The following is a 14,842-nucleotide window of genomic DNA, read 5'->3' as shown; positions in this document are numbered from 1 at the left end:
GACTGCTTCTGTTTGATCTTGCATGTTAATTAAAGTTGACATTTGCCATTCCTTGTAAATATTTGTCTTTTCACTTCATCAGTAAGCTGTACACTGTATATATATAGCAGAAATTAACCCATTTGCCCTGTGCTACATTCAATTAAGCAGGCAGTCCATCGTTTTTTATTTAAGTGACAGAAATTATGATTTTCTTATACATGCCATCACTTTAGTTAGCCTTGAACTTGTGCAGCTTTACTTGTTTGACTGTAATTTCACTCAAGGTCCTTATACAACTGATGTCTAACCCCAACTCGACAGAGGAGGAAGGCCAGGGAGCATGTGTAAAAGTAATATTTCTGAAATGCCTAGAAATATCAAAAGTGTGATGTCAGCAGGCCGACTAATGACAGGCTGTCATCAAGATGAAATGACTTTACTTGCTTTTCAGCACTTTTTTTAGTTCTCTTGCTCTCTCTCTCTCTCTCTCTCTCGCTCTCTCTTTGGCCATTAGTCAAATACTGTAGTTGGCCTCCTGGGGAAGTGTGTCGGCAGGGATGCACCCCATGTCACATAATTGAGAGATCCACACTGAGTGTGTGTGTTTGAAAAGAAGCCAAACATATGCTTTTATATTTGATAGAACAGCAAACCCTCCGTTTCTCAGAGCCTTTCTTTGAGTTTTTTCTTTCATATCCTACGCCAGGTGGTGCGAGATGGAGAGCATGCATATATAGCGCAGTATGTTCATATCTCTGCTCTGTGGAACACAAACTCTTCTTTTCCATTCATCATAATGACCTAGGCCTTTTTTTGTTCAGTGTTACATTTAATACAGACAGTACATACAGTACATACAGTACATACGTGTGTTGTAAAATATTTGAGAGTATTGTACACAGAACACACAAGTACATGGTAACAACAAATATATTTTATTTTTCCCCACAAAAACAATGTACACAGTGTATATCCCAAACAACACAAAGTTGCACATACAGTGGTCTACATACAAAACAACAGAAGAATTTACTGTATACAGTTAGAGTAAAAAAAAAAAAAAACTATGCTGCATCCTCTCTTCTGCTGTCTGGCCACAGCACCTCATCCACATCACTAGCATTATGCTAAAGCTCTGATTGCTAATTGTAAAACTGTGTGACAGGTGTTTGCCCATGTGATGAGTCAGTGTGCATAGTAGGGCAATTAACTTTAGAATTTGAATGGCAGTGTGTTCCTTGTAAAAACAAGAGATCTTCTTCATGAAAAGTATGCCAAATGCAGAAAATTGTGTTGTGTGTAGTGTTATGAAAAATGTACTTTAGAACTGCAATTTCAGTATAAAGCAGAAATTGTGCTTGTACTCTTGCTAGCAGAATTGGTTCAGGGGGTTGGTGCACAAGTTACATGTTGTGGTCATTGTGTCTCAAGTACCAGTAATTGTGTGTAAACAATTGAGAAAAACTAATGGTTACTGTAACATGTAACCTTTCCTAAACTATAGTGTCACCAATATAATACTGGTTCATATGTTTGCTACTCAGGTCATGTTGAGTTAGCTGTGGTGTCAAATGTTAAATCAGTTTTATTCCCCCACTGTTCAACTTTTTATATGTCAAAATTTATCACTGCAACATTACACAATTGGATCAACAAACGGTAAATGATGCAAAAAACAAAAACCTTTACAACTGTAACATTCATAGCCACAACTTTTCAGCAAAAAAATAGAGCCGAAATCAAATACATTATGATTTATTAAAAAGCAAATAACTTGAAACAACCAATATTAAACATATTAAAACACAACACACTTTAGATCCACGAATCACACATGTAGACATGTTGGTATCCATTTCCTCACTATTTCAGTCTTCCACGCATGAAGTCAATCCAACTAGCGGCTGTTTCTGGTGAGTCGGTCTGACAGAAGTTCTAGCTAATGAGGAGAGTAAGACCTCAGCACCTTCCACCCCTGCTATGGCACCTCTGTCATCTCCACTCCATGTGCTAATGTGTCGATAATTAAGTAATCCACCCAAATGTTGTCTGCCTCTTCAGGCATTGTTGCAAAACGACAAGGGCCCAATATTTCGGAGTAGCTCATTTGTTTGTTGCTCCCCTGTGGGGACAAGTTCCTAATCAGGCTGACACTGTATTACATACTTCCTCCTCCGAGCATTCACGTCTACCCAGAGACATGATGAGTGACACACACACTCACTACGCAACGCATCTTTAGATCGCAGATGGCCACGTCTCTCTCTCTCTCTCTCTCTCTCTCTCTCTCTCTCTCTCTCTCTCTCTCTCTCTCTCTCTCTCTCTCTCTCTCTCTCTCTCTGTGTGTGTGTGTGTGTGTGTATTACTGTATGTGCCCATGTTTTTTTTCCTTAATCCTTAAATGGCTTGTTGAGTCTTCCCAGGTCACTCTCGAAACCGTCAGCGGTACGCAGCGTTGTCGCATCCATACTTCCTGTGGATTGAGAGAGAGGCGGGAGAATGACGAAGGGAAGAAACTCAACATGACTGACCGCTTTGCCTCCTGCCCTGGCCTCACATACTGCATTTTTCACTCTGCCATTTTCTATGTCACTCCATTTCGAGAGCATTGCACCCCTGGTGCGTTTTTTTATGGCCCACGGTTCATCAGTCTTGTAGAGCTCTCTTTAAATACCTGCTCTGGGACTGTGTACTTTGTGCTGAGTCAGAGAAGGGCTACACTCTGTTGAAATGCATTAGAGTCCTTCCACATCAGCAGTGTCTATTCTCAGATAGGTGTGTGTGTGTGTGTGTGTTTGTGTGTGTCTGTGTGTGTGTGTGTGTGTGTGTGTGTGTGTGTGTGTGTGTGTGTGTGTGTGTGTGTCTGTCAATGTGTGTATGCATGTGTGCATATATTTACAGTATGTATGTTTGTGCATGCATACATACGTTTGTGCATGCATACATACGTTTGTGCATGCATACATACGTTTGTGTGCATGTATGTGTTAGTGTGTGTCTTGTCTGTGTCTGTGTCTGTGTATTCGTGCGTGTATGCGCTCTGATATTTATGTGCATGAATTCGTACTGTGCCAGCTCTACTGCTGTCCAACACATGGAGGAAGCAGCACTTCTGGTTGCCCGCAGTCACGGCGGTCCAGAGGCTGTTTACATGCTTTGCTGACCAAGGCCCTAGATGGGAACTAATCTTAACAGGATTGTCCGGCTGACAGCGGAGCGGCACTCACTTCAGATTAGATCAGAACCTCAACACCAGTGCCAGCTGCACTGCCATTAGCCATCACTTATATAGCTTTGCTGGAGAGGCCACTTGATTTGCAGGTATGCTCAGAATGGCACCTGCACTGCTGTTTGACTGTGTATTATAATATATCTTTGGTTTACAGTGATTTATTTCAATTATTTCAGCTGATTGCAATGATGTGAGGCTAACTGTACATCTTAATAATTCACACACACACACACACACACACACACACACACACACACACGCACAGAAGTAACCCATCCTTTGCAGTCCCCTAATTACGAAGTATTCACCTGGCAAATACATAGCAAATTAGTGTATTTCTTTCTCTATCCACCTTCATCTCACCTGTGGTAATTAATTACTAATTACACAAAAATATCCCATAATTTTGCTTAGTAATTAGGGACTGGGTTTTTGTGTGTGTGTGTGTGTGTGTGTGTGTCAGCATGCATGTAGGGAAGTGAGAGGGTATACTGAGCCAGAGGAGCAGTGGAGCAGGAGATTATTCAGGGGTGCTCTGTATTGATCATGACCTGCTGGAATGCCTCATTGCCTTCACTATTATGCGCCTCAGTCCAGTCGGCCTATTGCTCATTGTAAAAAATTAGCAGGCTTACCAGTCTAGTTAAGGCACAGGTCCCACTGCCCTCTGTCCTCTTCTACCCTGATGCCCTCTCCTCTTTATGGCCATCTCCTGTTATCACTGATTATAAAATGCCTTGTTTATTGGAAGTAGGAAGTCGTCAATTCCATTTAAAGGGAGTTTCATTACAACTGTAGCCCGTATATGTGTGTTTGAGTGTGTGTGTGTGTGAGAGAGAATTTACTGTGTGTGTGCGTGTGTGTGTGTGTGTGTGTGTGCGCGCATGCTCAATATCCGCCACCCCCTCAAAATAAAATCAACTTTATAAATCTTACAGTTTTACAGCTGCTGACTTAGAGCTTGGGGGTGCGGCCCACAGGAGTAAATAAAACGGGGGGGGGGGGGGGGGAGAGGAGGCAAGTGGCTGGTGGCTGCAGGTGCTGCTGGAGGAGGGTCACTAGCAGACATGCCTTGCCAACAAAAAAAGGGGGCCTCACCATCCCTGCAATAGTCATACAAATGGAAATAAAATATCAGAATGAAGAAAAACGCATTTTATTTGAACGTTTGTTTGTGTTTGTGTCTGGCTGACGTCAGTCCCGCCCCCCAACCCAAATTGACCCTTTAGGTTATTGATTACATTGTGTGACACTCTAGTGTGTGACATTTCAAGTCGTATTTCACAGGGCGACATGCGCTGCTGAAGGTGGCCTTAAATGTCAAAGGCCACCATATTGCTGTAATTTCACCACAATGATAGAAGCTCCTATAAAGGACATGTTGGTAATCATCTATCTCATTTTCACAGCGATTGATGAGCCAAGTTGTTGCCTAGCAGCAATCAGTTCTATGAGTCAGTCTGGTTTTTCAAGGCTTGGTCTGTTGGCCTCTGTTCCATCGTTTCAAAAGCCGTATGGACAGGTATTTCAGCCATGTCTTTGTGCAATCATCAAGCAAATTACATGGCCTAGTGTGTGGTTTGTCATGTTAATATTGTATTTCAACATTCAAACAGACTATTTGTGGGCCATTAACAGCTCACATACTATGAATGCACCCACATCTGCACACGTTATTTAAAAAGCAGAAATAATGCGATATAATCAGATAACCAAATCCTCGCAAATATAAGAGTTATTATTTGGGGTAAAAGACTGACTGCATCAACCACTGTGTCCTCAAATCAGTTCATGGATGGTCACAAGAGAAAATGGCGGTTTGCAGCTTTGGACTGAACTCACAAATTCAAAAATATGGTCATATGGTCTGCTTAGCTGTTCTAAAATCAGTGTAAGCTATTATTGCTTACGTTTAGTCCCTGCTCTGTTCTCTGATGTGTCTGCTAGAGAGGATTCTATTGTTATGACTGCATTTGCTTACTTTGGCCTGCTTTGGGTAAGGCTGTGCAATTAATCAAATTAATTAATGGTTAATTATGACTTCCAACAGCTATAGAAACAACATGACAAAAATCCTATTATTATTTTCCTGCATTCCATTTTACAACAGGTCTCTTGTTTAGTGCTGTTATATTCTACCATGCCCATTTGCTTTGCTGTGGTAACTTGATCTTTTTTTCCATGTATTTTTTACATTGTATTCTTTTTCATGTATTTTTCATTTGCTTTCATTTGAAATTAAATTTCTATTTAATCTATTGTTATTTTTTAAAGCTTAGGAAATGGATGATGTTTCCAAAATCGTTGAGTACTTTTGATAAATAATCGTGATCTCAATATTGATAAAAATAATCCCGATTATGATATTTACCATAATCGAACAGCCCCAGTTTTGGGTCTCGGTGTAGTGGTTATGCATGAACTGCAATTCCCCTTTGCGTGTAATGGCGTGTAACTGAGTGATTCAGCCATGCACAATCTGTGACCAACGGGAGGGGACTATCCTCTCCATCCTCCTCCTCCTCCCCCTCCATATTCGTGGCCCCACCATCATCCTTGGGGTGATAACAGAGCCTCTTTTCACTTGTGACAGGTCGACTCGACCAACCACCCCACCCCCCAAAACACACACATACCCACCCACCACAACACACCCCGACATCAGTCATAGGCTAACTGTGAGAGCCAAGCTGTCATCATGCTGTGCTGAAGGAGCCATGTCAGTGCTGAGTGAGCAGAGCTGGCTGCTTCATGGAGACGTGTGTTGCAGCTTGTTTTATTCATGTATGCCAAAACGTGTCTCCCCACGAGCACTCGCTCATTCCTCATCTGTTGTAATAAGATTTGAGGTTATGATTTATATGTCATTTTGACTTTGATGGTTCACTGTCTCTGTTTTCAAATCGGCAGAGAAGCCTTTCTGTTTGAATAATGAATCGAATGCCAACATGGAAGCCAGCCATCATTATAGATATGAACATTATAGATATCTTTACATTTATAGCCATTCATCATATACTGTATGTCCATGAAAATACAGTGTATCCTTTTTTAGGGATCTGTTAGTAAGTTGAATTCCCTATGGCTCACAGTCTAGACTTTCTTTTTAAGCCACACACCTTTATAACTTTGCTGTACATTTTCCAAAAAGGATTGTCACTCGAACACAAGACGCAGAGTTATTGCAGCAGAGGCAAGCAGCTATCAATCAACCCCTGGCAGAGCAGGCAATGGCTTTGAGGCACTGGGCCAAGTTTTCCCAGCCACAAAACTACTGTTTTCACCATCTCAGGCAGTAAACACGAACATTAGTCTTTGCAGTGGATTCACACTCCATCTTCCTCCATGATGATGTCTCCTCAGAATACTCTAAAAGCTTTCCCTTATTTGTATTTTTCTCGGCTCTGTTTTTCTATTATGACTTGTCAACAGTCACCAACACTTATTCAATTAAAATAATTGTTCCACCCAAGCATACCACACCTCCCTGCTTGAAAACAATATGCAGTCCCATTAGTTGTTTTGCCTGCTGCTAGGAAATACTACTCCGCTACATGGCTTTTGTTGGTAACTACACTTATTTAATTAATGGCAAGCAAATTAGGCGTGACAGGGACTTCTTGCGCATTGTAATGTTTTGCCTAAGGTGGCTTCAAACTCAAAGGAATTAGATAAATAATGAAATGAGAACGTTCTTGTCTTCAGAACAGCGAGAAAAAGAAAAAAAAAACATTGGAAGGGGTCACACTACTTGTGCATCAAAGGGAGCATGCAACGTGAGAGCCATATTGTTTTAGTCAGTGTCATCTCTCAGTTTTTGTTTCTGTGTTTCTTATGCGAGGCACTCACTGTCTCCATTTATCTCATTTTTGTCTCCAGACACGACGGTGTATTTCCCATTTTTCAATGGCACCTCTTACCTGGAGCTCCAATCGCTCACATCTCTGCTGCAGTCGGACGTCCTGGGAGCGTCCTCTTCCTCGGCCACCAGCAGAGAGAGCACTGTTACTCTCTACCTGACTGTGAAAACGCGGGCAAGCAACGCCATAATCCTTTATGGTGAGTATTAGCTCACCACTTCGCTCCTCAAGTGCGAAGTAGCTCAGTGGAGAGTTATTACCGTCTGATCTCTTTATGTTCTTCAAATCTCGGCGTGCGTCTGTGTGTGTTGAGATACTTAGAATATTGCTTCCTGAAGTGTTTTAACTATTTGCATAACATTTGAATTTCACTGTACATTCATTCTTGTTTTGTTTCATTTCTTTTTATTGCAAGTTATTCAATTGTTTGGGCATCATGATAAGAGGAACTTCTTTTTCAGCTCTTAACTATTGTGAGTGTCTCCAGCCACATAAAAGGAACAGTAGAGGCCTAGTTTTCACATTGACCACAGCAGCTTGTGTTCTTTGGAATCAGGATCCCGTGTGTCATACAAGGTGTAAGGTAATGCACAATTCATCTATGGCAGATGGAAGATATATGCAGCTCAGCTTGACATAAAAGCTGCGGTAGGTCTCGACAAAGTCATGTATAAATATGTTTTAGTTGCATGACCGTGAGCCATCTGCTGTCTACTGTGTTCAGGTCAAGTCATGAATCTGAATAGATGCTCCTGAATGTGCGCTAAATGATGAAGTTTGGGGGATTCTGGGAAAGTGTGAGCATGTCTGTTTGTGTTTTTATTAATCATTCTAATCACACCTGATACTTGGAGAGTGATGTTTATCTCAACTGATCAAACCTCACCCTCCTTCCTTGGATACATGTTCACATTCCAGGGCTTTACAGTGCGCCCATTTCACTCGCACATGCGAGTAAAAATGATGCCGTGCGAGTGCAAAAAAATATTTAAGCGCACTGGTGCGAATGACTTCTAACCATGTCAATGTTTGTCTACAAAATACACCACAACATCGAGAAACATTACTGGTGCAAACCATAGAATCACGTCGCGAATGAAGCGTAAAAACTACACCTCCCATCAACGTTAGCAGTTTCGTGTTGTGACTCGCTAGTAGTCGCTTCTATCAAATCCAAGATCGCGCAGAAAAAGCGGAAAGTTAGACTAGCCAGCCAAGATGCAAAGATTGAAGAAATTAGTTCTTCTATCCACCGAATTCATTGGATATAGGAGGAACAGGATGAGATTCTGAGAATGCAGTGAGAGAAGGAAAGGTAACCTAACATGCCTTTTAGCCCAGTTGACGTATTGGCTGCATACGACGGAGTATTAGGGCCACAGATGAAGGAATTTTTTTTTTGCCATGACGAGATTAAACTCGACATGTCGATTTTAAAGTCGCCATGTCGACATTAAACTCGACTTTTCGAGAAAAAAATGTAAATGTAAGATCGACTTTAATCTCGACGTATCGACTTTAATGTCGCCATGTCGACATTAAACTCAACATTTCGAGAATAAAGTTGAAATATCATGTCGACTTCAATCTCGACGTGTCGACATTAAACTCAACATTTTGAGAATAAAGTTAGTTTGGAGAGAGAACGACCGCTCGAGACGATTGAAAGGGAGGACGAATAAAACAATGCAACTAGTGCAACAATGATTCAGAGTGTTCTAGTGCAACAATGATTAGACATAGGACTATATCATGTGGACAAAACATAGAACATATTAACCTACGTTGCTCAGCTCCTCCCGACCACCCCATGTAGGCTAGTAGCCTACATGCACACATATGCACACATAGCCTAGTGCATAAATAAAGTGCATGCACACATATTCTCTCCCGGGATCAAAATAGTATATATGCTTAGGATATACCTGTGTTTCTAGCCTCCTATAGGCTACGTATTGCAGGTGAGACATGGAAAAGCAGTTTTAGAAAAATGAGTTTTGCCATGTTATCCTATGAAGAGTGACGGCCTGTGGGTCATGAAGGGCAGTTATTTGGATGTGCAGTGGCCTTACCCACGTAAAACAGAGTGAAATAACATTTTGTATAGAAACATTATATCATTGGATACATATATTTTTCTAGCAATTTAGCCTAAACGGCATAGTATTTCCATAACCGCGAGACAGCACTTCACGATGACGGCAATGAGTAGTTAACAGACAAGACGCAATCTATCTGAATATCTGCAATCTAGCAATCTATCTGAAATAACACCTATTTGAAGCCCATTTTTCATGTAACATATTGTGTATTAGTGTAGGCTACATAGCTTGAACTGTGTAGGCTATGTTTAAACAGTAGGGCCTATTGCGAGTTTAATGTCAGCATGTCGACTTTAAAGTCGACACGTCGAGATTAAAGTCGACATTACATTTCAACTTTATTCTCGAAATGTCGAGTTTAATGTCGACATGTCGACTTTAAAGTCAACATGTCGAGTTTAATCTCGCCATGGCAAAAATATTTTTTTTTTCTTCATGTGTGGCCCTAATACTCCGTCGTAGCTGCAATATGCAAAATATAGCTGTAGCGAACCGGGACAAAAGTAGCCTCCCGTAATACTCCCATTTTATTCAAAGGTAGAACGCTACTGACAACTCCAGGCTTCCACGCATGCTTGTTTGTTAACACCGAATACAAGCTGAAGTGCAAAACGAAAGTAGGCCTAACGTTTGCCTACTGCCCCCATCAATGCATATATTTCAAATAAAAACTAAAAGTATAAAACACATATATACTTGATTAGCCTATGTTGGGTTTTGTGGAAGAGAAAATGGACTGTTTTAGTAGTAGGCCTAGTATTAGGCAGTATGCAGTCAGATAGGTCACCATGGGCATATTTGGTTTAGCTATAGATGGATTCACAAATAAATAAATTAGCCTACATTTGGCAGGATACTTGATATACAGGCTAAATGCAAATATGGCAATGTATTATATTATTTTACATTAACAAAATGTAGGAAAATAGAACAGACTGAAAATAAAGTAGGCACTGATCTTTAAAATCCTGTTTCCTGTAGCCTAAATGTTGTCAGTCATTCTTAATATTCGCAATTGGTGCACTGGCATGTTTAACTGTTAGCTGCAGTATAATGTTAGATTATGTGTAAGTTAAGTACAGAACTGACTGTGCGCCAACATTTTTGTCTGTGCTCCTAAATTTTTTAACTTGGGCGCACAAGTGCTCCTGAAAAAAAATGTTAGTGTAGAGCCCTGCATTCTCACAAACACATTCAGTGTCCTAACTCTCATGTTTGCCCAGTTTTTTCACCAGGGCAACAATGTACATGCTGTTTCTGTTCTCAAATGAGGCAAGGCCTTGTACAAGTAAGATGGATGTCCTGAAATGTGACATTTCAAAAAAAGTTTTTTAGGTAAAATGGTGTGCTGTAAATGCAGGTTTTCCCTACTGGGTTTTTGCTAACTTTTCAATGCTAACTTTTCACTCAGGCTCACGGCATTTAAATGGCCTGTGGGGAGACGTGTAAAGTGAACATAAGCCATTAGGTGCTGCGAGGTGTTTTATCTGAAGAGTGAGGGAGAAGAAGAAGAAAGAGAGAGGGGAAAAAAGTCTGCCAGATTGCTCTTGATGTCAACTTAGCAAAGTCATTTCCTCGCCAACCTGTCAGATTACCTGCTCATGTACATTCTACCCGTCACAGGCTATCTGATGCTGTTTATCTCGTGTCATGGGCTGTCAAAATCTGTGTGGATTCCTTTTATAGATTAACAGAGAGGGGATGTGTGAGGTGGGGGTGTTGGGGCTTGGGATGGGGGGGTTGACATCATGCTTCCTCTGACAGCATGCTCATCTAAACCCACCTCTCCGGCCCCCAGCTCGATATGTGTCAGCCATCACTGTGTTATTCTGTTTTTCAGCTAATTCAATTCATTTATGTGTAATATCATGCGCACAAAAGCCAAGGCAATTAGACAGTTTTCATACGCAAGGGAACAAGCATGAGGCATTTATTTTTGTAATGAAAAAATTTGGTTTGCAATCTGGTGTAGGCATTTGATCTTGACAATCGTTGAAAACAAAGTTACTGTAGGTATCTCAGACGGGACGCTAATTTCTCACATACAGTAGGCCTAGCAGAACTAAACTAGTTTAAAAATGATTGAGTAGCATATACTATTTACGAGTGCAAAATGATGTCTCAATCTGGTTCATCAGTGTCAGCGTCGTCTGAGTGTCAGTATTCGTATCATAGTAATGAGTATAAGTCTATATACTTTTTTGATCCCGTGAGGGAAATTTGGTCTCTGCATTTAACCCAATCGGTGAATTAGTGAAACACACTGCACACAGTGAACACACAGTGAGGTGAAGCACACACTAATCCCGGCGCAGTGAGCTGCCTGCTTTAACGGCGGCGCTCGGGGAGCAGTGAGGGGTTAGGTGCCTTGCTCAAGGGCACTTCAGCCGCGGCCCACTGGTCGGGGCTCGAACCGGCAACCCTCCGGTTACAAGTCCAGAGTGCTAACCAGTGGGCCACGGCAACATGCAACAATTGAACACACTTGTTGTACTCTCGATAGACTCACTCTCCCCACAAAGCTAAACCAACAGAAATAGCTCAAATGGATGAATATTTTCCTCGCATGGCAGCCCAAGTCTTGACAATAAGAATTCAATACCAAATAATGTCAATTTCTTAGAGACTAGATTTTCTTAATCCCGGGTTACATTGCACAGTTTGAGGCACGTTTAGCTGGACTTTATAAGTAAACACATTCTTTCTTCTGGTGTCCATGATTCCATCAGAGGGAAAGAGAGGCAGGGGGATTGTTCAGCATGTTAAATTGTAAGTAGACCAAAGCAAGTTGCGTCATTTTGACTGCAGGCAGACATTACATGGCAGCTCTTGTCATCTCCTTGAATTTTAACAATTCCTTTTCAAATCTTCTTTTTTTTGACATAGATCACATTGTGAAATAAAAATAGAAAGAACAAAAACTCCACATCTCACACAGTCCAACTAATATTGTCATTTAAGTCACTTGTTATATTCCCGAGCATGCAGATGAAATGCAAATGTGTTCCTCTTCAGTGGGAGGACTAGCTGAGGCGGCACTGCTGCGCTACGCTGAACAGCGCTGTACGGTGTGCCTCCAGGGTCAGACAGCCCAGAGTGTGCGCCTGTCCAGAACTCACAAATATCCTCTGGGCTTTGGGGTTTGCTCCCCGCTGTGCAGGGGCCCACGCAGCAGGAGGCCCCTGGGAGTGCCCTCCGGTTGCCTGAGAGATGTCTACATCCACCTACTTGCCCAACACCACCCCCACACACCCCAACCCACACCCACACATCCATGTTCTCCCTCTCTCACAGATAGTGTTGCATTTGCAGTCATGCAAAAGGGGGTCGAAGAGGAAGAAACAAGAAGATGAAGCTGAGATGTAATGCAGGGACTGGCTTGGTTTAGCCATTCATAACATGCAAACGGAAATTGCCAGCAGGCAGAGTCCTTTGCCCTGACAAACCGGCGATGCGCTTGACAGATGGAGGCAGAAAGTCCCAAGTAATTGGCTGTTCCAGGATTTTTTGTTAGCTCCCAAAGCTGCTAAAAAGTTCCCGTACAGTTGTGCACCTCTAACTCCTACAAGTGTCCAAACTGGTTTAAGTTTGCCAAATGCTTGTGCCAAGGTAACGGCTATTCCTGTCAAAAGCGACACGTGAAGAATAGGAAATCTGATTGGACCCCTGAATATACAGTATGTCGAGAAATCCCACGTCGTAAAGCATGGTGATTGCTCTGTGAGGAAATGGAAAGACACAGAGTTTTTCATCTGGCTGCGTATCTCCTGCGTACAGAGCAGCAGCAGCAGCATCTCTCAGATGTGAAAGAGCGACCGAAAAACAGAAGGCTCCAGAGATCAAACAGACAAAGTTAATCAGGCGTCCTGATGTAGACGCCGTGGCATCAGAATGTACATTAGAAAGAGGCCCGTGCTGCTGAAGTGCCGCTACTCGCCGCAAGTGTACACACATAACCTCCCCGCAAGCTCTGTGCAAGACTTCCCGCGGGCTTCACTTGTCAGCCACTGGCTGGTGGAGTCCAGGTTGCAGGTACTGAGAAAGGGAAGAGAGCACTTCAGGGTCCAGTCCAGGAGAACAGGACCATGGAAATACTGAGAAGCAATTTGTCATTTTTCTTCCCCATCATATAATAAAATACTACATTAAATATACCAACATCTCACATTTATTCCCAAGGAAAAAATCAGGTATGATGGATGAAAATATTACATTTTCTCAGTGAAAGGAAAAGCTTTGAAAGCTTTGAAAAGTCATTACATAGGTTAAACTCTTAATGGTATTAGTGCTATTTTATACTGCAGTCTGTGGTCATGAAGCATACAAATCCATACATGCCAAATCCATCATGCATGAAGTATTTGCATAATAGCCCTTAAAGCTAACTTGCTAACTATGTCACCCAGCTGTGGGGCTGTTGGCTGTGAAACAGACATGGCAAGTCGTCAAGCCTCTGGCTCGATGTGTTATGTGGCAATGGTGATTGTTCTATTTGCATTGGTTTGACTAGCAGAGACCAGATAATATTATTGATTTGCGATACATTTTTTTTACAAAAATACAAAATATTCAATATAGTATTGTTTCATGATATATTTTTACACACACACACACACACACACAGAGAGAGCATAAAAATGGCCTTACTCTGTCTTAGAAGTATTTTTTGACATAGACTTTTTAAAGGGAGCTTGTGCATGGGTGCTCATTCCAGCAGTACAGCCATAATAAAACAATCACCCTGTCTCCTCTGCTCTCTCTCACACATCCAGCTCACTCAGTTTTAGGGTTTGTGGTGGCAGTTATAGCGTGGTTTACGACAATAAAGGGTTTAGCTCTCAGCTTCCCACTGTTCCCATTCACAATCAATTTGAGCTGAAACAATGTTGTAGGGCTTTCTCCAGACGGCGCGCGGTAATGCTCAGAAGCCCGCCGCACCAGCGGCTCAGTCCAGTCCCAAAGTAGGTCAGCACGCTTTTCAATAGCCTACAAGGAAAATGAGAGATTCTCTGAAACTGATCACATTAACTCTGCCTGTCTTGGATGAATTGTTGATATTTTTCTTCCTTCTCTCGCTCCCTCTCTCTCTTCCTAACCCCCCCCCCCCCTTCCTCAGCTCGGGAGCAGAATTTCGGAGACCGGTTCCTCCACGTGTTCCTGCAGGACGGGAGGCCCGGTGTCAGATTGGGCTGCGGTGGCGTTCGTCCTCTGAGTGCCTTCGCCGCACGCAACATCAGCAATGACAAACTGACAGCCATCACAGTGCGGTAAGGCTCCCCGAGCACTGGCCCTTTTTCTGCCCATCTCACTAGATGGCCTTTTTTATATTAATAGGAGATGGTTCCTCAATGCATCAGGTATGCTGTTTTCATCAAGCATTTATACAGGCTTACGCAATCTTCAAGTCTGTCATGAACTGCAGCTCTTGAAGTCAGGAAAATGGGGAAGCATGACATGGGATATGCCTCTGCCAGATGAGGAAATAGGCTGTTTGCCACTCTTGCCTATGATATGCTTGATTGAAGTCCTAAAGGCCTTTGTGCTACTAATATAGAGTAAATGAACTGAGCTCAGTCTGTGCAGCTCCACTTTGGGAGCAGTCGTATGGTTACCTCTGTTAACTGAAGTGTGCGTACTCTCTTTACAGTGTGCTTTGATGGTCCAAG

General features: G+C 42.2%; 1 protein-coding gene across 1 annotated transcript in view; it reads left to right on the top strand.

The window, feature by feature from the left end:
* The window catches only part of eys (eyes shut homolog), a 212,863-nt gene that overhangs the window by 143,569 nt on the left and 54,452 nt on the right, over positions 1-14,842 (top strand). The window contains 2 exon segments of the mRNA XM_042065147.1: positions 7,094-7,273; positions 14,293-14,443. Of these exon segments, the coding sequence (XP_041921081.1) occupies positions 7,094-7,273; positions 14,293-14,443 (331 nt within the window).

The sequence above is a fragment of the Alosa sapidissima genome, chromosome 16 (assembly GCF_018492685.1).
Source record: "Alosa sapidissima isolate fAloSap1 chromosome 16, fAloSap1.pri, whole genome shotgun sequence".
Lineage (NCBI taxonomy): Eukaryota > Metazoa > Chordata > Actinopteri > Clupeiformes > Clupeidae > Alosa > Alosa sapidissima.
Note: the sequence above shows the minus strand (reverse complement) of the source record. Positions and strands in the feature narration are given on the sequence as shown.